Source organism: Micropterus dolomieu, linkage group LG17 (genome assembly GCF_021292245.1).
Source record: "Micropterus dolomieu isolate WLL.071019.BEF.003 ecotype Adirondacks linkage group LG17, ASM2129224v1, whole genome shotgun sequence".
In the NCBI taxonomy this organism is placed as follows: domain Eukaryota; kingdom Metazoa; phylum Chordata; class Actinopteri; order Centrarchiformes; family Centrarchidae; genus Micropterus; species Micropterus dolomieu.
The window spans coordinates 17,760,243-17,782,566 of NC_060166.1; the positions used below are offsets into that span (position 1 = coordinate 17,760,243).

A 22,324-nucleotide genomic window follows, 5' to 3' on the forward strand; every position below is an offset into this window, starting at 1 on the left:
GAATGCGACAGCTGAAACCCATGTCTTGCATACGTCTGTGCGTGGGGGTTCTTGAAGCACTGACTCCAGCTGCAGTCCACTCTTTGTGAATCTCCCCCACATTTTTGAATAGGTTTTGTTTCACAATCCTCTCCAGGGTGCGGTTATCCCTATTGCTTGTACACTTTTTTTCTACCACATCTTTTCCTTCCCTTCGCCTCTCTATTAATGTGCTTGGACACGGAGCTCTGTGAACAGCCAGCCTCTTTAGCAATGAACTTTTGTGTCTTGCCCTCGTTGTGCAAGGTGTCAATGGTCGTCTTTTAGGCAGCTGTCAAATCAGCAGTCTTCCCCATGATTGTGTAGCCTACAGAACTAGACTGAGAGACCATTTAAAGGCCTTTGCAGGTGTTTTGAGTTAATTAGCTGATTAGAGTGTGGCACCAGGTGTCTTCAATACTGAACCTTTTCACAATATTCTAATTTTCTGAGATACTGATTTTGGGGTTTTCATTAGTTGTCAGTTATAATCATTAAAAGGAATGAACATTTGAAATATATCAGTCTGTGTGGAATGAATGTATACATTAATACATTAAGTTTCAGTTTTTGAATGGAATTACTGAAATAAATCAACTTTTTGATTATATTCTAATTATATGACCAGCACCTGTATTTGGGATGTGTCAAAAATATATATATATATATATTTTTTTTTTTTTGTGCCCATGCAGAGTGTGTAGATACCAGGGTCTTCAAGCCCATAGTCCTCCACTGGTTTCAGCTTTCTAATAGATGTCATTGTTTACGTGTATCTGTTTCCTGTCTTCCCATGTTCTTGTTGAATGTGAATTGACACATCTACTTGGATGTTGACTCACAGACTGTGTGGCTACTTAACTCTGCCTCATCCGACTGTTATAAATACATATGTATGTTTGTTATACTTTGCTGAACAGTCAGCTGATTGGTGGCTGTGTAAAGAAGGGGTGGAGATGAAAACCAGTTCTGTAAAGGGGTAACAGAAGTGAATAATTTAGCAGTCTTGTCTAGAATTTCACTGCCTTTGGGATTTGACTAGTCGATGTGTATAACACTGTGTTAGTAATTGTGACACTGTGGATCTAATTTCCTACAGCAGCAGTTTCACACAACAGAAGAAAAAAGAAAAAACTTGCATTAAAAACACACTTATGCCGCCGCTAATGACAGTGACTGACATGTCCCATTAAAATGCCTGCAGTGTTTTTGTGTGTTGTTTATTTTTCCTTGTGCACCTTAAATAGAAGCTCATTTTAATTGTGACGCTGATGAAATATTAAACATTAAGCATATTTAAGTTGATTCATTATTTATTTTAAGTTAAATATGTATCTGTAATCTGCGCAGTACCTGTTGGCCTTTACTCTGAGAGACTGACAATGGGCCTGTATTACTGAACTTGATAATGATTTAATATAATATTGAATCTAAAATTGTTCAAATCAATAAGCATTTCTGTACATATATGCATGTTATATTTGGAGTTTGGGTGGCTAGGGGTGCCATGACAAAATATTTCTTTTCAAGGGTTACCTGAAGAGCTGAATCAGGAAAGTGCAAGTGAGACTTAATAGGTGGCGTGAGCAACAGGGTATGAAAACGGGAGAGGAACAGCTGCCTGTTGAAACATTTTGGCAAAAAAGCTGACTAGTTTATAAAAAACTTTGAGAGAAGTTTGGAGAAACTGCATAGTTGTCTTTTATGATTGCCAGCATTATGTCCTTGTTCAAGGCACTTTAAAAACTGCTTAAACATGGTTTTAATATTTTTATTTTTTATCATTGTAAAGCATTGTGACTTGCTCTGTGAAAGGTGCTATATTAAATTGTAGTTACTTGTCCTTGGAGAGGCCAGGCCAGCACAGAAAAAAGGAATTAAAGATAGGAAAAGGTCCTTACAACACCTCACTCTACACTACTCTCAAACTCAAAACATTCAAAGCTCTGCTCATTTTTAAGTCCTCTTCAAACACTAACTTCATGTTCGACAGGAAACATTGAACACCAGTTAAACTTTTTTATTAGGCAGGTGCAAATACTCAGGTGATTGCTATCATAAAAGACAAGTCTTTGTCGGTAGTTCTCTACTTGTTAGTGCACAGTCTTTAGAATTGTAGAGCAAGGCCAATGTATTAGCCTGTTATCTGTTAAAAAGAAATGTGAAGTTACGAAATGAAAGTCCACTGAAATAAATAAAAGTAGTCCTTTTTTGAAAATAAGAAGCTTATTATTTAACTATATTGACAAATGTATACATTTATATTGACATTTCTTATATATTTATTACCTCATTTATTAACTTCAGATTTATTAATTAATGTATATTAATGATACCTGACTGGTAACTCCTAATTGATTCTATTGACTGGTCAGCACTTCAGCTGCTGTTTTTTTTTAAAAACAAACCAACAAAAAAAAAAAGTATTTAAAGTGACTGGTGTTTTTCTCATTTGTGGCTTTGGATGGTGAAACACACTTTCTGTAGCGCCGTTTAGCAACACAATGTTAATATGGGAAGCTCTCTCAGATTCAACTCTGTATTAGTTTGTACAGCAGTAACTTGTTTTTGTCCATTTTCTGCTTGACTGTGTGCTCAGCAGTTGCACTCTTGTCCAGTTAAAACATTCCACTCATGCTAAATGCTGATTGGTCACCTTCACAGACAAAACATGTGGTAACCTTGAAACTAGCACTACATTAGTTTTCACATGCTGGTGGGTCGAGGAAAAAAAATACTCAGGCACGCAAGCCTGGAGCTTAATATAAAAGCCTAATGATGGCTCTTTGCAACTATTATTACAGTTACCAGTTATTTTTAATTTGGGCTGTCATGAGCTGTGACCTTCTTAGGAAAAGGAGCCAGGCTTGTGTGGGCTAATGGGTGTTACTCGATAATGGTAGTTTCTGTATTAAAGATCGCTCATTCTTTTTCTGCACTTTTTCTGACGACCTCTGTTCAGACAATGGCAGTTAGGAGAGAGTTTCTACCACTTTTTTTTGTTCTGTTTGACTCCCTTTCTCTTTCTGTCAGGATTTGTCATTTCTCTTTTTAATGCCGTCTTCCTTGCCCCCATTTACGCACATCAGCCAGCTTGATGCTAATTAAGTGGCCCGTGTCCTGAGAGGTGGGATCTGGAGTATGTCCAGATGAGGGGGTCATGTAGGGCTGGACGATATGGCCAAAAATGTTGTCACGATAAGTTTCATATCTATCGATAAGTATCAAATCATTATTTCTTTCAAGTTTAAAGGCTGATTTTTGCTTCTCAGTGAAAGTTGAAGAAATCAATTGGTTATTTTTTGGTTTAAACTCTTATTTATGGTCAACACTTGATGCCAAACAGTGGATCACTTCACAAATCTGAGGTAGAATATTCAAAACATTTATGATAAAATCTTTGTCAACAAAGCTTTTTTTGGTCCTTTTGACTCAACAAAATGCAGGAAAAAAATTAAGCCCCAATTCGTGTATGATTCCGTTGAGTAAAATCAAACATTTTTTGAACATTTGATATATTGTTGTTTGGGGGGGGGAAATATCGCAATAATTATTAGTTTTATTGTCCAGCGCTACTGTCATGTACAGCATCTTCAAATTAAACTGACCCGTTTTCATTTCTCCACCCACAGACGAGGACTGAATCCGCCCCATAGAGTCAAGTCCATCTCTATGACAACCTTCACGCAACAGGAAATTGATTTCCTACAGAAACATGGAAATGAGGTAGGAGCATGGCGACTGTCAGTCCCGTCACAATTAAGGTCAACTTTCCCACTGCTTTGACAGGTTTGTTTTACAGACCGTGTAGCTTTGCTTGTTATTATGCCATCACTGTGTTATCCTTATTAACAACATGAGTATCATATTGAAGGGTGACGGAGTGTCACTTAAATTATTATGCTTTTATTTTAGCCCTTCACAAGCGAGAAAAGCATTTTAAACTTTTTTGAAAAGAAAAATTAACGTTGTTATTATAATATTTGAGAGTCATTAAGCACACTCAGCAGCGGGGCAATAAAACATTAATGATTATCACGATTATTATAATTTTAGAATTTTCCTCAATCGTAACAGATGTTCAATAGAATTTTGATATAATTCATTTGAATCACGAATGAATTGGCACTTAATTTTTCTATTAAGATTTATTTTTTTGAGAGAAAAGGACTGAAAAGATTTTACTTAATTTTATTCATGCATACTTTATCATAAGTGCCTTCAAATGTTTTGTCTGTAAAGCGATCCATTTTTGGCATCAAGTGTTAGTCGTGTTCAGACCATAAAGAAAAGTTTGGTTTCTTGAACTGAGGAGCAAAATTCAGCCATTTAACATGAAAGAAATAATGATTTATTTTTATTTGACATTTATCGTGAAGATTATTGATATGAAATTATATGAATTTTTTATTGTGATAAAATTTTTTTGCCATATCGCCCAGCCCTATTGTTATTTTAGTCAGATGTTTTGGCTCCATACCGTATTCGGCAGCATCAGACACCCGTTTTTACCAAACAAAGACTTCTCATCCAGGGCCTAGACAGAGAACTTACTGGCATCACTATGTTGCTCTGTGTCTGTTGCATGTGTAAGCGTTATTTTTTATTTTTTTATCCACCTTTTGTGCAAACTGTGCTGTGCCAATCACAGCCCTGTAAGGTAAAACGGGTGTGAAAAAATAGAGCGATGTGGAAGTTGGATTGTTTGCTAACATAACCAGTCAATGGGACAATAATAAATCAGCAGGACTGAAATTGACCGCACCTTTTAATGACAAAGCTCAATTTTGACAATGGTCTTGTTCTTTTTACGCAAACATTTCATGCATTACATTGATACTACTTAGCTTTGAACAGTGCAGACATCAACAGTTGTCATAACATTTTCTTCTTAACTGTAGGGCTTAACATTTTCAGGACAAAAGCATAATCATTTACAGATTTAGGGCAAATGCAGTATGCAGTTCTTTCTTTAAAATGATTAACATTCAACAGAAATGACATGTAAATTTTTGTGATGACATTTTCAACCATATTGCAAAGAACTAATAGACTAATTAGAAAACAAAGTCAAATTATACAAATGGTTATAGGTGACAGTCTTCACATCCTGCAGCTCACACCTATCCATCGTAATCAGATAGAGTAGCACTACATATTTGAACCTCAGAGGTACCAAAGTGCATCATTCAAGATTTCTGGTAAGCGGAGTATGAAATAGAGCAGTGCCACCTGGGAAGCACAAACTATTATAAGCTTGTAGCAAAGGGGCAGGGCAGGTTGACATGCTGGAGACTCAAGGTTGGAACTGATGCATATATCCTTCAAGGCTGCTTTATAAATACTACTGCTTCCACGTAGCTTTTATTGTCTTTCCACAGAGAGCACTTGACACAGGAAAAACAATGATAACACTGTATATTTTCAACAGTTGCGGTTCCAGTTAAACGGAAAACGTGAGCTTGCACTTGCTGTTGAGTGTGTGCATGTGCATCAAAGCCAGCAGTAGAAGTGTATACGACGTAAGAACCACGCTTCCTCTCGCAGCACCTTTGCTTCATCGACAGTGCGGCGCCCTATGCTGAGTGCACACACACGCTTGAAGCCTATAAATCTCTCTTTACAGGATTAGGCAAATACTTTAGGAATGCCATCCAAAACCCAAGGCCAGAGAAAGGTGAGACTTAGACTAATATTTCACCAAGCTCAACCTGTGTTTCCAGACATGGGGCCAATGCATGTTTTACTCCAAACCATTTACACAAGATGTTAGTCTGCGGAGCACACCAATTTTTTTCTGGTCCTGGCCTAATTTGCACATGGTTACGTTTTCAGAATATTAGTAAGTGCTCTTTTGAACTTGACCTGCACTAGATGGCTTTAAGGCGATTTAACCATATCATCACTATATCTACCCGTGGCTTATCTTTTCATTTGCTTGTTCCGCTGTTTCACGTTGGCCTAATAATTTGATGGCTAATTATGAAGGTTGGCAAGTCCCGCACTTAATTGTATCTGTGTGTGCGCTACAGAAATGTTCAACCAAAAATCACTCGGTCAGTTACAACTGTGTTTTCCAGGTTTGTAAACGGATCTGGCTTGGCCTTTATGACGACAGAACCTCCTCAATACCAGATTTCAGAGAACCACAGAAAGTCAAGGAGTTCCTTCAAGAAAAATATGAGAAGAAGAGATGGTAAGTAAATAAATAAGTCAGTTTTACAAGCTGGCAGTGCAAAGATATGAACAATCCTCTGGCAATGTGCACTGTGCAAACATGTAGCCTTTCTTTGTGTTTTTCTTCTCTCTGGCTTGGAATATCTCTCAGGCAGCTCAGCAGTTACCCTCGAGCAAGCCACCAGATACCCTTCTTTAAATGTACAGAATGTAGGTCATTACAGTCAAGCTGCTTTATGTACAAGATCTATTTGTGCCATGAAGTTACAGGTTATATTTATGAGGTTTAGCGTAGTTGATACTGGTGCATTGTGACTGCTGAGTGGGATGAGTAATGAGAGCAATTATTCCAGACAAACAAAATGAATGGCACAGCTAGCCAAACAAGTGTCATATTGATAGATTCAAATTAGGGATTGGTCATCAGAAGTAAATATTGATATAGTGACACTGTTGGTTTATGCAGACTGTTTACATAAAAAACTGAAACATTACCACAGATGTGGTTCTTTTTCTGTGTATTCATAGTTGAGGATTATATTATTACACACAGTAGTTTAGGTGGTAGCGCTTCTGTCTCCAGTGTGTAGTCTCTAAAGGCAAATTTATATTTTAGCGTCAAATCTACACCGAAGGTATGGTGTAGCCTGCGCATGGCCGTTTTCCCTACGCCGTAGCCTGATGGGCACCTCCCCAAAAATGTAACTACACGTAGCGATGATGCAGACTACAAGAACTGCGATTGGCTTGGTAGAATCGCATTTCCTTCAAGCCCCCAGGAAGTGCTCTGTGCTTTAAAATACATTGTTTTGAGCATCACAAAGCCAACAAAATGACTTGATTCACTATCAGAGTTTGATCTATTCAGTCTGATAACATTTGGAAAGTCTAGGAGAGCTGCACGATTATCATTTTACCCCCATTCAAGTTAGCAGAAGGCTAAACCAATAGTTAACTAGAACACAGTGAAACATAGACACATCGCCACTAACTAGCGTTGTGGCAGTGTAATTGCAGAATGACACAGAAACCAATGCACTAGGATAAATGGTCAAGACGGCATGGCTATGGCATAGACTCGACGCAGAAGTATAAAATGGCTTTAAGTCTGACCAGAATTGGAACGATAAACAGTGCATGTCTCAACGTGCCACCATTTGTTCTAGACAGGCATTGTCACTCACATGGTCCTCTCCTATAGCACACAAATACACACATGGTACCATGGACTGTCTGCTAGCTGTGATTCCCAATCCCTGTTATTACTTGATTTGCATGAGATTAGTATTGCCAAAGGCTGTAGTACCATTATTTTAGTCTATTTTTAGTTTATCTTAAATATTATTCCAATAGCCAATTAGCCAATTGCATCTGGTAAGGTTTTGGTAATGTTTTCTTGACACCTGTTTGGCACATGTAGTGTTGTGTAATGCATGTAATGTGAACTTTGTCCTAGGTATGTGCCTCCTGATCAGGCCAAGGTTGTGGCATCCGTCCATGCTTCCATCTCTGGCTCCTCAAACAGCAGCACTAGCAGCACCCCGGAGGTTAGACCACTCAAAACCCTCCTGGGGGAGTCGGTACCCTCTCTACACCTCAACAAGAACACCCCACCAAATCAGGTGAGAGTTATGTAGTCCACACAAACGTACATATAATGAATATGTGATTCTTGCGATACTCTAAGGACTGGTGAGGTTTAATGACTTGCTAACAATAACTGATGATTTTACTGCTCCTTGTCATCATCAGCATTTGAACGGTCAATATATGTCTCTTGTAAAGCTTGTACTAATTGTGCATAAATGTATAAGAAAATATTACATGGCACAAGTTGCACAATATATTTAAAAATAATTTTGGATTTCAGCAATACCTTTTTGATTGATTAGTTATTTATCGTCCTGATAAAGAAGAACTCTGGCTTTCAATGCTTGTAAGAAGTTAATATCAGACCCTATCTTGAATCTTCTTACATCTGCAAACTTCCAACTTGTGTACATCTGGGGATTAATTAAACAGTGTAAATTCTTCAAAACTAATAGGATGAAGCCATGTCTTTAAGCTTTATCATTTTTAATCAGATGTCAACAACCAAATATACCCACAGGGCTAGATTTCATTGTTCCTTACTAATGCGTTCACAGAACATTTTATATTTCTTCTTCCTTCAGTCTTTGTATGAAGGTCGTTCAAGGACATACACACACATTCATGCATGCTGACCAACACATACCTGCAGTTTTGTCAAATACATCTCTTGTCTCCACCAGTCTCCAGTGGTGAGCCGTGGACAAACCCATCAACAGCAGTACCATGACAAGAGGTTTGACCTCCTCAGTGACTTGGGTGGAGACATCTTTGCTGCCCCGCCCAACATGAATGCAGGCGCCAGCTCCAGTTTTGCTAACTTTGCACATTTCAACAGCCACACAAGTAAGGAACAGACAAAAAAATGATTGAGCAATAGGGGCAAAAAACACATTGAGTCATCAGTGTGATCTGTTGTGTTTGAGTTTTAACACTGTGCAGTGCATAGTCCTTTTTTTTCTTTTATTTGAAAGTTGTCTTGGTAACATTATTTCACAGGCTGTAACAAGAGCATTTGATAATATGCCATGAAGGGTTCTGAGTCCATGCATGTTTTCATTCACCAGTTTAAGTCTTGTCACCAGTTCATGGTGTTTATGGGTGAAATCTCCTGTTGTTTGGAGAGAGAAATGTGATTCATTTCAAGCTTAAAATGTGTTATGTGACAGTAGGCATGTGTGCCTGTTTTTGTGAAGAACAGCGTGATAAAGGATGTGAATACTAGACATCATGTTACTTTGCAGCCATTTAAAATTCTTAAGGTGTGTAAAGAGGCTGCTGCAAGTTGATTGATGATGGATTCTAATTAACATCTTATAGACTGAGGCAAAAGTTCAGGATCATGCAGAGTCTGTTAAATGTCAGTAGCCACTTGCCTCCATGATTGTAAAACATAGCCATACGTTTTAGAAATGTACCGGAGGTGCTATGAGCTGACACATCTCCATAGTTACTTATGCATGTAACATATGCTGTTAGTTTTTGCTTCCCATGGAGGATAATATCCTCTCATTTCTCATCAAGACTCACTCTTAATGCAGTAAGTGGCATTCACACATCTCCACACAGAGGTGTGCATCTGTGCTCATGTTTGCTGAGATTTATGATGTGTGTAGTGCTACGCACACACTTAGATGCTCTGGGCTCAGCAAGGGTTCCAGACAGTGTATTAAGGGAGTAGTTGAACATCAGACTATCTTGCCTACCGTTTAAGCTGCTGTTCATTTTATTGTTATGTGACAGGATTCTTACGATTATCTCTCATATTTAGCACATAATCCACTGTATTTCTTTTGCAGTCTGTCATCCATTACTTTTTTCATTATATGTATAAATCCATTCTATCTTTATCTCATCCACTGTTTTCCACTCATTGTGTTTTTGTTTTTTTGCTCATCTGCCTATCTGAACTTCATCCTGACACCACCTCCAACAGCACAGAATACCAACGCAAATGCAGACTTTGCTAATTTTGATGCATTCGGGAGCACTTCTGGGCCAACAGGTGGTTTCCCCTCCGCACCCCAAGCCCCATTTCATCCCTCGAATACAGGTAGAGCAAGTTCCCTCCACTGGACAAATGGAACACATCCAAATCACTCAGACATTCGCTACAAACTTGTGTTGAGAATTTACATGTAGGCGAAGCACAAACAACCTATTCACATGCAGCACACTGTCAGTCATGTTTTCTGTCAGTTCACACATTTAGTTGCAATTTGTATCTTAACTGTTGTAACACCATGTGCAGTGTCCATTTATCTGATGTCAAATTTCTCTCTGAGATGGTCACATTTCATTCCAAAGGTTTTATAACAAAGATATGAAGCTAAACCTGAAAGTTGGGTGTATACATTTCTTGAATCCAAACAAAAATAATGCCAATACATATTTCTGTTTTTCTAAAAGAAATTGTCCTTGGCTGCAGTTGAATACTAATGACATTATGTTAACATGGTATGTGCCTAAGGCCAAAAAGTGAGCACGGGGCATGAAGTACTGGGTACAGCAGTGCAGACACACTAAAACAGTTCTCAAACTTTTTCACATCAAGGACCCCTTAACTGACAAATAAGACCACAGACCTCAGTTTGATAAGATTTTGTCCTAGGATCGACCATCAGATAGGAAATTGGGTTTTTAGATGTTTTATTACAGAAAATATATGAAACTCATGACCAAAATAGTCATACATTCTGTCATTGTGTTACTAATGGATATAATTATAGTGAAAATAAATGATTGACCCTTTTGCTGGGGACCCCCTGGAACCCCCTCAAGGACCCCTGGGGGTTCCCGGACCCCACTTTGAGAACCACTGCACTAAAAGCATTCACTCTTAAGTGTATTTTGTAGAATATCTATATTTGAAAATGAAATGCAACTGACGATCTTTTTCATTGTCGATTAATCTATCGATTATTTTCTTGATTAATCGATCAGTTGTTTGGTTTATAAAATGTCAGAAATTGGTGAAAAACGTCAATCACTGTTTCCCAAAGGCCAAGATGACGTCCTCAAATGTCTTATTTTGTCCACAGGTTACTCACTGTGAAAAACCAACAGCAAACCCAACAGCAAACCCATTTATAAAAAGGAATTGATGGATATACATAATGTATATTATGTATACATGTACACAGCTTTAGGTTTAAAATTGAGTGTGGGGCGATAGGACTAATATATATCGATTATTTTTTACAAAATTAAATGGGTAAAGATAACTGTGCACTCATTAGGCAAAGATTATAGTGATGTATGACCAGCAAACCACACTGTCCCTGTAGGAATATAATTTAAGAATATAATAGGGGCTTAATGTTAAGTGTAAATACATGCTTACTGTGGATTTGGCACAGTATGATTTAGTCTATGCTTTGCTCTGAAAGCTGTCTTTTTTTTTTTTTGGTATATTGGGGTCTTTAAAATATGGAGTAGAGGACGTACCGGTGGCCTAATCTTACCTGTGTCATTCTGGTCCATATTTTTCTCCAAGACATTCATGCAGTTTTATGTAACATGTGCAGCATATATGTTATTTAAAACTTCCTGGACTATTTGCTTAGCAGTAACTCTCTCTGTCTTCTTGCCTGAGCACTTTTCCTTCTCTCATACAAACACACAATTTAGCCTCCTCCCACTAGTGTCAGGAAAATGTTGTGTACTATGGTGCCCTCTGCTGGAGGTTTTCACTGATATCTGTCTTCATGTGGAGCCGCACCTTTATCCTTTAGTATGCCTATTGCTTGATAGATGAAGTGTCTGTCTGTCTGTCTGTGAGTGCGTGAGTGCTTTGTAAGATAATCCCTTTCTCACAAACTCTGCTGTTTGGCCTTAGCTGTCCATTCTGTCACATGTGTTTTTCATCCTTTGTCACAGCAGCAGTTGATTTGTTTGACTTCACGCTTTTAAATCTTTACCTTTTGGTTTAGTTGATTTCTTTTATTTCTCCGGCCTGTCTTACATTGCTCATCACCCCATCTCTCCCTCCCTCTTTGATTTTTGGCTGCCAGCGTTCACTGTGCTCTCATCCAGCCGCAGTATGGGTGAGTTTGCCACTGCTCTGCCTCTCCCAGGTGCACACAGTAAGTCTCTCTCTGGGCTTTCCCTCTTAACAGCTTTCACCCTTTCCAACTGTCTCAAATTTGCAGTCACAGTGATCCTCCTCTCTGTGGATGCAAAGCCTCAGCACGTAGCTCTTTCTGTGTCTGTAACTGTGAATCACTATCTCACTGGTTGAAAACGGGGATTATAAGAACCACTATGGAGAATAGACCAAATGGAAGAAAATGGGAACATAGTAATGCAAAATATTAAAAGCAATAGAAATAGAATTTGATAAATACTGGGTAGAATCAGACAGCCATTGACTGTTTGTTTTTTTTGTTTGTTTGTTTGTTTTTTTAACACATCCTTTCCTTGTAGAACAATAACTAGGAAACATAAGAACACTATACCGTTATGGTATCTTCCATCAGTTATTTATTATAAGTTACTTAGTACATTTTCAGCAATTCAGTATCTCATGTGATGAATAACAATAATTTCGGGTTTACTTTAAAACCACCATCAGATATTTACAGTTGTAAAATTCTAAGCCGTTCTTGAATAGGTTTAGTTTCTTGGAGTGGAAAAAAAATATACACTTACCTGCTTTTGATGTTTGTTTGCTCTAAAAAAGCAATGACTGCCTTATTTCCCTAGTAACAGTCTTAGATCTGGTTGAAAGCAATGGTCTACTCATTAAAGGGCTTGGTCACGCCTCCAGGATGGATAGCAGACTAAATATATTTTCCATTGAACTATCAAGTTGGTTTCCATGTCACTGTTAATACATTTTGGCTTGGTTTTGTCTGTAACTCCCTTGATCCACAGACCTCAGGTGAAATAGAGGCACTCAAGAAAGGTGCTGTACTGCACATCATGCGCTTCTAACACAAATGCTAATTTCATGAGTTCCTTAAGTCTGTAGGCTAACAGAGAGCCAGCATAGTGTAGTGTCACAGAGGACATGTTATAGAAGTGTTGCTCTCTATCCTAACGATAATGAAGGTATCCTAGCCCCAGCCTGACTCCACCCCAACTTTACCCTCTATGCAGCTACTTATCTCCCTCTCCACCCTGTTAATGCTGTTACTCAAAACCAACAATCGAGGTCCCCCTTATGACTCTTTAATCTCTCTCTTTCATGCAGGTAGCGCCTCAGGGGGACTAGCAAATGCCAATTTTGCAAATTTTGACAGCTTCCCCAAATCGTGTAGTGCTGACTTTGGATCCTTCAGTTCCTCCTCCCAGAGTAACCCCACAGGAGCTGGCAGAGATGCTGTACAGAGTACTAGCCTCCCTGCCGATAAATACGCAGCCCTGGCTGACCTGGATAACGTGTTAAGCTCTGCCAAAACAGAGCAAGGTAAACTTCTCATGCCTAGCCTGTATCGTAGATCTCAATTGTAGGGATAGAGGTTGACAAAAAAAAGAAGTTGACACAACTTAAAACATTATGTAATGAGGCGCATAGATTTAAGTCCCTATAATTCTTCTTCCCAATACAGTGGCAGGCATAGTCTCTCTTAAAACAGAATCCATGTACATTTTCTAGAAAACATCACAATCTGTATGCCGTCATTTTTGGTCTAGCCAAGGCTTGGATGTATTTTGAAATGGCCGTTTACTTATTTTTCAAAATCGGCCCCCTGGCCTCAGTGCTACTGAACTATCTTATATATATATATATATATATTTATATATATTTTGTGTATTAATTTCATTGCAGAGTTTTAATGTCACATGGTCAGAATTCTGGCACTTGAGCATCTGTGAATTCTTCTGGGTTGGTACTAGTTTATTGTTGTTCATATTACAACTGTTAACTGTATTTCTGTAGTAGAGAATGCAAATTCCTAATGATTGAACATTTATTCCCCATCATTTTTAATAGGTTGAATATGGCAGCTATCTCCGGACCTTGTGCTTTTGTCTTTGAAATTTGAATTTTCCTCCTTTTTTTTTATTAGTCAAAGTGGATTGAACCCGGCTCTGCTGTTGTGTTCTATTCCAGGAGGTGCTATTCCTGGCGGGGTGAGCTCAGCCACAGCGGTGGCAGCAGGAGTGGGTGGTGTGCCTCAGAAGCAGCCAGCAGGAGGGGACCGCTATGCTGCTCTAGCTGAGCTGGATACTGTCTTCAGCTCCCCAGCCCCGGCCACCAGTGTTTACAACACCACCAGCACCTCACAAGGGTGAGACACTAAACATACACGCTCATACACATCTCAGTAAGCCTCCTCCTTAAGCGGGTTCCAAAAATCCTAATTTATCATCCACAGCAGCTTGACCTACAAGCAAAAAGTGACCACACTTCCAATACCTGACCCCTTTTTTACTGGCTTTCCTGATAAGCTTATGGGTTGACTTTGTTTCACTGCAGGGGCATGTTTGGCCCAGAGACTGGGGTGTCAACAGCACAAGCACAGCAGGCCCTGCCTGGCATGGCTCAAGGTTTCGGAGGTGAGTGATCCCTCAGGCTCCTGATGGTTTGTGCTAATTGTGCTCCCAAATTGAACCCAGTAATGATTTAGAAATTCTAAAGTAATGTCAGAAACCAGGGGCAACCCCAGGGTTAGTGCAGCGTACGTAATTATAGCTAGATCCAGTGGTTTGGATTTCACAGCTGACAACTTTAGTACCTTTTGTGGTATGTTAAAGACTTTCCTGGTTGAGATGTCAAGAAGAGGTTGCAGATGTGATCATAAAATGAGGGTGGATCATCAATCTATGGAGTTCAATTCTGTAAATAAAATCCTCATGTTATGTCAGACATGGATAAGCTTTACTCTCTTTCAGGAGTTTTTGTTTCTTTGTGGCCAACCTGCCTCATTGGTTATTTTAGCACTGAGATTATTAAGTTAGAACAAATGTGGACTGTATGTGAAGGACACTAATGTTGAAATGGTCATCAACAGGAGATTTCAAGTGGGAGCGGGGAGACACCACTGACAGTAGATATTAACATGTTGAAATTGGCCTCAATGACCCGGTGATTTGTTTTATCATGTTTAAGTCATGCACTTCATTGTTCGGTTTCACATTCTGTACTCATGCTTGGTTACTTGGTGCCCCTCTCCAACAGCTCAGTCAACTAATCCCTTTGTAGGAGTTGCTCCAGCAGCAGCTCCCACCAACCCATTCCAAAGCAATGGCAGAACAGCAAACATGGCGGCAGCGGCGGCAGCGGCAGCAGCAGCAGCAGGTGTGTTTTTTTTGTGTGTGTGTGGCACATATAGTACACCACCCAATCAACTCACTCAGTTAGATTAATGGTGTAGATTTTTTATGCCTTTTTATATGGGGGGGGCTGCAGGTGTGTTACATTATTGTACAGTAAGTGTATTATTTGTTACATTTCCTTGCACACCCAAAGTGGCAACCTTTGCACAGACAGCAGTGAATATTTCCCAAACCACACTGCCAAACACAGGGGCATCCAGTCAGGCAAGTAGAAGAGGAAATTATAACATTAAAAAAAGTGCTGAATGCCAATTTAGTCATTTTGTTCACTGTGGAAATGAATAGCAGGACCAGTGTTGCCCTTTTTTGTTGTGTGCAAAAAAGATGAAAGAGACCATAAGTTGCAGAAATTGAGATTCAGTTGTCTGTCTGATTGCTCTCGCCTTGCTGGACAGGCTTGATGAGGGTTCTTCATGGGCAGGGTTATCCTCCCGCCTTTGGTAGGTTCCATTGTGCTCTGTGCTTCCCTTTTGCTCTCATGTGGCTTGCTCTGGGAGTGCCTTCTTGTTCCTTTATGCTCCCCCCCACCCCCCCCCCCGCCATCAGGAAAATGTTGTCGATAAATGAATGCATCTCCTTGGAAAATCTTGGTTTAAGAAATAATAATTAATTTCCAGAGTGATTAGAATTATGTAATTTCGTTATGACTAAATGTTGTGATAGTTGGATAGATAATGGGTATCCTTTTTTTCTTAAGGAGGACCCTAGCGCCCTCTTTTGGGTGAATTCGCTGATAATGGCTTCTTCAACATTTTCCTTTTTATCAGTTGGCAAGAAGCATAAACTCTCTTCAGCCTTTCTTAAGATGATAAATATAAAAACTAACTATGAGCTGTAATGTGCAGTAACAATCATCTAGTCATTCATTGGCTTGGTAGTTTCATAAAATGCTTCATTCAATGAATAAACCCAGTAACAACACTGAAAACTGTTGGGTCTCTACACTGCAAAAACTAAAATCTCAGTAATTATCTTAATTGAAGGCAAAACATACTTGTTTTTTTTGTCTGACAAGATATTTCTTCTTTTTATGTTAGAGAATTTCACTTGTTTCAAGTATTGTTTTTTTGTTTTTCTTCTCTTTTTTTGTCCTTACGTAGCAAGTGAAATATTCTTGTTCTGTTGGCAGATAATTTTGCTTATTTTAAGTAAAATTTCCCACATTTTAATGCTTTTCCCCCTTGTTTTTGAGAGCTCACTTTTTGCAGTGTAAGACTCGGGGCCTAAACCTCGCTGGATTTGCTTTCATATTCAGTTAAGTGTAATTCCAGTCATTGGATTTTTCTCATTAGTGGGCATTGGATGTAGCATTTTTACCAGACATCGTTTGTCTTACTTAACATATTTTGATTCTACCTGATGCACTTTGGGAATTCCTGTGTGGTCACCAGAGGTCACACACTGGTCCTACACTTCAAGTGTAGAAGCCTCATGTGTGACTCTTGTTTAGATAAAGCCTCTCTTTTTTCTAAGGCTTGTCTGGAGAAAACCTTATTACGTGCATGTTTTTAAACTGAACAAATGCACGCACTGTGAGATTCTGCCTCACTCATTCAAGTTAACTTCTAGTATATTGCTTTAAAAAAAACTACTAATATTTATAATGTTTTGGTGTTTTTGCATTTGTTTATTTATTTTTTCTGCAAATGTGTGCCAACTGTAATATAACATTTTGTGGGGGGGGGTGGTGTGTACGGTAAAAGTCTTGTTGTTTTGAAAGAAAAATGAAGCAATAGCTTATTTTGTCGTATGCCTGTAAATGTCTTATATAGGCTTCTTTAACCACTTGCTGTCCTGCTGTGTTGCAGCATCATTTGGCACAGGCTCCATGAGTATGCCAGCTGGATTTGGGAATGCTGCAGCCTACAACCTCCCCACCAGCTTTAGTGGAACCTTCCAGCAACCCTTTCCGGGCCAGGCTCCGTTCCCTCAGCCTCCAGCGTATCCCCAGCAACCCAATGGTGCGTGTGTGTCTGTGTGTAGATCATGTAGATGTAAACATATCTGCATTAATTACAATGCTGAAATTCAAGCTGCCATGTGCATCTCGCTGAGTAGTTGTCGCATTGTTGCACTTAAAATATCTGTTTGCATTAGGGCTATTCAAATATTTGATTGTTGGGTACACATTCCAATTTCAATTCTGAGATTCGGTTATTGAGGGTTTTTTTCGCGCACCTGACCTCTACCGACAGCAGGGAACGTAATGCTCCAGTTTACATCAAAGGGAAATCAAAATGAAGTCCTCAGCTGTGTGGGAGCACTTTGAACTGAGTGACGACAGCAGTAGTGTGGAAGTTATGGCATTTTATTAATTTTACAATTGCTTAATTTCATTACAGATCAAAGCAGTCAAATTTCCTACATTTTAAAATTAATCAGTAACTAAACTGTAAGCTGGAAACAACAACATAATGAACACATTTAAATAATTATATTAGGCCGATTGTAGAAGAGCATTTACTCGCTGTAATAAAAGTTAAAAGTGAATTTTGCATAATAAGGTGTTATTTAGTTCCTCTACCAGAAATACCGCACATCCAGTTTGCTCTCCGCCTGCTTTCCGCCTGGTTCGATTATTCGCTGTTAATTACTATCGAAGCGTCAAAACTCAAAAGATGACATTTGGGCCAGCCCTAGTTTGAATTCATGTTAATTCTATTCTGGTGCTTGATTAGGTTTGCTCACTTGAACACAAGTGAAGAAGTCCTTTTTGGTTTGTTGTTGCCATAAATAAGTTGATCCAGTCCATCACATCTGCTAAATGACAATGTACATGTCTTTCAGGTGGAGGATTTCCAGCCTTTGGCCAGACCAAGCCTGTTGTGACTCCTTTCGGCCAGGCGATGGCTGGACCTATGATTTCTAGCAACCCTTTCCTGGTTAGTAAGAGGGCTACATGATATAATTTCCTGTGGAAGAAATTCATTTTACAGAGCGGAATATAGGGGCATCGGTCCCATGAGCCAAGACTATTGTTAATAGAGATTAGGCAGTCACCTTATACCTCCTTTTAGTTCCATTGACTAGACCATTGATTACATGTCAAGGTTATGTCAGTTCTGATATAAAAATAAAAAAAAACCACAAGTGGTTAGTTTAAAGCTAGACATTATCATTTAATTTAAATGGATATTAGATTTATTTTGACCCCTCTCTTAATGCAGAGTAGTAATAAGTACTCTTCTGATGGTATTTTAATGTGTCCCTTTTTCCTTCCAGGGTGCTGGTCCATCTGCACAATATCCAACAGGAGGCTCCTCAACAAATCCCTTCTTATAGCGATCCATCCAATCAGCTCCACTACAGGGTCAATAACTGGCGCGCTTGCACCTATTGCACTGTTTTGTTTCACAAGTAGCTTTAAAAACACAATGTTTGTAAGGATTTGTATTTTCTATCGCAGTTTGTCACAGATGGAACAATATGACAGAGACTGTCTATGGCTACAAACAAAGTGATGGTGTGTGCAGAGGTAGAGGCTGATCCCCTCTTCTCTATTTAACCTGTGAACTGGCCTCTACTGAACCACAATGTATAATCAAACTGGCTGAAAACTAAGTTATTGCATATGGTGTTTCCATTCATTATGCTGCAAATCTGTACATATTCTTGTTTTTCTTTTAGGAAATTAGCTCTTTGTGCATATCAGTATTTGTATCTAACACACAAGATTTGTTAAGACAGAACTGTTGCTTGCAAAAGATAATGGGTACTGCCACTTGCTGTATTTGTGAAGAACCAAACTGTTTCTTTGTGCAGGATCATTTTAGGTAAACTGTTCCACTAAAAAAGGAAAAAAAAGACCTATTCTGTTGGCGAGAGATAAAAGAAGGAGTGACTGCTGCATCAGGGATGGGCAGGGGACTCGTTTCTCTGCCATCCCCTGCCCTGCTGACAGAACCCTAGGCCACAAGATATATTCTTGAGATATATTCATCCACATAATCTGCATATGTGGACAAACAGGAATGACTGATGAGCTGAAAACTACTTACATTGGGTATTAGAGAATTTTAAGTTAATATGTAAATATATACAGTAGATATATTAAAATGAATTTTAAATAAGAAATGACCAAACTATTCATTTATATGGATTTACCTTGGAAAACCTTGTATATTTGTTTTGTATAAAAAAGATTTATATTCATGATATTGCAGTCAGTAATTTTAAGCTTTTTTTTTTGGTGACTTTTGGTGTGGCCACTTTGATGCAGTGGGGACCAAAAGCACAAGTGATTAGCTCAGCTGGTATATTTATTCAGAAAGTGTGTTCCTTGCAGTCTTGAGGGTCATTTTTGACTGGAGGAGTGGACTCTTTGCTGCTTCTCTGTGCTCTCCAAATGGTAAACAGTCCCCGAAGTGAAAAAACAACAGCGATGACTGAGAAGTAGCTGGCATATATGGTGAACTGCAAAACAAAAATAAATTACTAAAAACTATTTCAAACGCATTTACAACAACTGTGATGAGTGGACTTCTGCTGCATCTACAGAAGACTTCACATTTTCTGATCATGCGACACACCTGAGGAATGATGCCAAGGCCCAGTCCTCCACTGTCAACTACAACAGAAGTGATGATTGTCTGTAGAGCCAATGCTCCAAAGTTGTTTGCTCCGAAGACCAGTGCATATCTTTCCATTGACAAGTCAGCTGCAATCTGGTACCTAAAAAGAAATCGTGTGTTTTGTTCATTTGAATGCTTGTTTCCCCTGTACTGCCTGTAATAAAATAAGGTCTGAGTTCTGGGGTAAAACAACCCCTTATCATATAACACTCTTACATGGCTATTGTTATCAGCAGCATGTACAGGCACTTGAAAATGACATAACCAGTGTAGCAGACCCAGATGTTGCCGATGAAGGTCATGAGGAAGAGTGCTGCTGCCCCGAGTCCAGAGAAACCGCCGAGGGCCAGCTCTCCCCACTGTTCCCATCTCACCTCAGTGAAGCCTATACCATAGGATGTTGCTGCACCTGCAACACACATTGTTTCAGGATTATTGTGGTAGAGATGACAACTGAATAAGCACTAAGGAAATGGGTTCAATACATCACCAATAGCTGTCAAGTTATTTCCCTTTTAAAATCAAATATTTTGCTGGAATATATAACTTGTAGGCTATAATAATATCATTCCAAATAGAGGCAACAACAACATGATGCTCCACTTGGTTTAGTTTTTATTTTTTTCTTTCCTAGTCTGTACTCTGCACTGGAAACCTTGATGTGATGTCGCCTACCCAACAGGTTGGACACTGCCTCCACGCCTCCATTGTAGATAGTGAAGTTCTGGGAAGGTTCCACATGCTCCCACAGCACCTGCAGGGTTAGGTAGATCATACACACACACACACACGAAAGTGATAATATGATCAACATGTATAAAGAAGAAAGCAGGTGAGTGGCTTTTCAATTGTCCCTTTATTTTGTTTATGTTGCCTTCACAACTGACCTGCACATAGTTGGCAGTCTGGTTGTAGCCACAGGTGGCCATTGCCCACCACACTGACCAGTAGAGCAGCTGTCTGGAGGAATAGCACTGGCGAAAGTCCCTCCACAGCTGGAGGAGGACTTGGCTGCAGCTCCCTGTGCCAACCAACTCCTCAAAGTCTTCACTCTTAGTCCCTTTTTCATCCAGTCCTTTTACTGCTCCCTCCTCTGTTTCACTTATGTTATCAACTTTTTCATCTCTCATATCCTCCAGGGATACCTTTAATCCGCTTGTGTGCTCTGTTGCATCTCCAGTCCCACTTACCTGCTGCCTCTTTGTACCCTCTGTCTGTCCAGTAGTATGTCTTCGGTGAAAGAACATGCTCTGCTGTGGCATTGGCAAGAGGCAGGAAGCGAGGAGAGCGATGGCGGTGAGTACTAGAGTAAATACCATGATGTTGTTGTAGGACATGAGGTTGAAGCTGACGAGCAGCTGACCCAGCACAGAGCCCACTGTGTACCCCAGGAGCTGCACACTGCGGCTGTAAGATGTTGCCTTCCGGTACCTCTTCAGATCTACCACACTGTAATAAACACATTCAAAATATCATGTCTTTCTCATACAACAATGCCATATTCAATCCTGGCAGCACTGGCACCTTGCTGTGCCCTTTGAGCTACAGTACGTGACCTGTAGATGTAGGAGAAATAGGCCACCTCGCTGGCGGTCACCACCCCGTAGAAGAACTGCATGGCCTGCATTGCTGCTACACTTTTCGTCCAGAGTATCATTGCTGAGGTGATGAAGAGGGTGACACACTGGAACACCACCACAGGCTTGTAACGCAGCCAGTCAGTCAGCAGGAACACCGGCACCAGCATGCACAGGTAGGAGTACGTCCACACCGGGAAAATTTGATTGTTTACCTGATAAGCAATGCACCAACAGATAAATGTGAAAGGCCATTGAGTGTAAGACAGGAACTGTTTCCTCATAGCAATAAATCAGGTTTTATAGTCATGATTCTATTATAGCCACTCAAGTAAGAAAGACTGTAGCCTATATAACGCTTTACTCTTTCACCAGCTGGGTTATTTTGTCATGAAATAACATTTAAATGTAAATACAAAAAAGTGAGTGCATGAGTGCATTTTAGTTTTTGCTGTCAAAGCCACAAAACTGACGAGACAAACTCAAATACTGTAGATACTCATTCATGATTGGTCTGTTGACTTTTAGACTCTCCTGATTTAGATTATTATTTTTTCTGATTTCTTAAATTGCTTAAATCAGTCATTTATCTTCTTGTCCAAAATTTTTATACCTGTTCTGTCGTCAGATTCTTGTCCGGTCCTGTCAAGTATGGGATGAGGAAAGGCTCCAGGGGTTTAACTGTGCTGAAGAATCCGTACATGCACAGCAGAGTAGTGGGATACCTCCAGTCGGCCCTCCATCTCCTCACTGCCTCCATCTTCTGCCGGCGTTCTGCCTGTTTCAGGTGTGTGTGTGTTTGTGTGTATGTTCCGTGCCGTGCTACTTTTTCCGTTTCTCCTCCTTGTAGGAAATAGTTGACTAACTGTTGAGCTTGGTTTGTCAATCAACAACCCGGTCAAAGAGCAGCAAAACCCTGGTGACGGTCCAGCTCAAGCCGAGATACACATGTCACAATGTAAACAGGCAGCCAGAAAAATCTCAGGACTTTATCATACAGTATACTTCACCAATCACTAATAATTGTAAAGATAGCAAGTTGTATAGATAATATAGAAAACTCCCATGGGGTCGGTTGGCACGTAAAGGCCACTGTAGCCTAGATCT

General features: G+C 39.6%; 2 protein-coding genes across 6 annotated transcripts in view; one reads left to right on the forward strand and one right to left on the reverse strand.

Annotated features, from left to right (window-relative positions):
• agfg1a (ArfGAP with FG repeats 1a) overlaps positions 1-19,844 on the forward strand; it is a 25,681-nt gene extending 5,837 nt beyond the window's left edge. Inside the window, exons 2-14 of one of the 5 annotated variants that reach the window (XM_046074266.1) lie at positions 3,651-3,744; positions 6,099-6,214; positions 7,652-7,817; positions 8,469-8,631; positions 9,722-9,838; positions 11,799-11,870; positions 12,980-13,195; positions 13,844-14,021; positions 14,210-14,289; positions 14,912-15,031; positions 16,878-17,030; positions 17,857-17,951; positions 18,292-19,844. In XM_046074266.1, coding sequence (XP_045930222.1) covers positions 3,651-3,744; positions 6,099-6,214; positions 7,652-7,817; positions 8,469-8,631; positions 9,722-9,838; positions 11,799-11,870; positions 12,980-13,195; positions 13,844-14,021; positions 14,210-14,289; positions 14,912-15,031; positions 16,878-17,030; positions 17,857-17,951; positions 18,292-18,351 — 1,630 coding nt within the window. In that variant the 3' untranslated portion in view covers positions 18,352-19,844. The remainder of the gene's footprint in view (positions 1-3,650; positions 3,745-6,098; positions 6,215-7,651; positions 7,818-8,468; positions 8,632-9,721; positions 9,839-11,798; positions 11,871-12,979; positions 13,196-13,843; positions 14,022-14,209; positions 14,290-14,911; positions 15,032-16,877; positions 17,031-17,856; positions 17,952-18,291) is intronic. The other 4 variants (XM_046074267.1, XM_046074268.1, XM_046074269.1 and 1 more) reach the window with 4 other exon arrangements.
• slc19a3a (solute carrier family 19 member 3a) lies at positions 19,333-21,977 on the reverse strand. Its single transcript, XM_046074157.1, has 7 exons — positions 21,831-21,977; positions 21,197-21,432; positions 20,528-21,089; positions 20,316-20,394; positions 19,857-20,049; positions 19,599-19,740; positions 19,333-19,482 (listed from the first exon to the last, which is right to left on the reverse strand). Exons 1-7 carry the CDS (start codon positions 21,975-21,977, stop codon positions 19,333-19,335), a joined length of 1,509 nt encoding a protein of 502 aa, XP_045930113.1.
• Positions 21,978-22,324: the final 347 nt, after the last annotated feature.

Bases quoted from the DNA above. Each gene is read 5' to 3' on its own strand.
- slc19a3a (XM_046074157.1), bottom strand. From the start codon at position 21,977: ATGGAGGCAGTGAGGAGATGGAGGGCCGACTGGAGGTATCCCACTACT. The intron at 20,395-20,527 runs GTCAGTTGTGAA...CTAACCCTGCAG, and splicing joins AGACTGCCAACTATGTGCAG to GTGCTGTGGGAGCATGTGGA. The intron at 19,483-19,598 runs GTGTGTCGCATG...TTTGTTTTGCAG, and splicing joins GCCTTGGCATCATTCCTCAG to TTCACCATATATGCCAGCTA.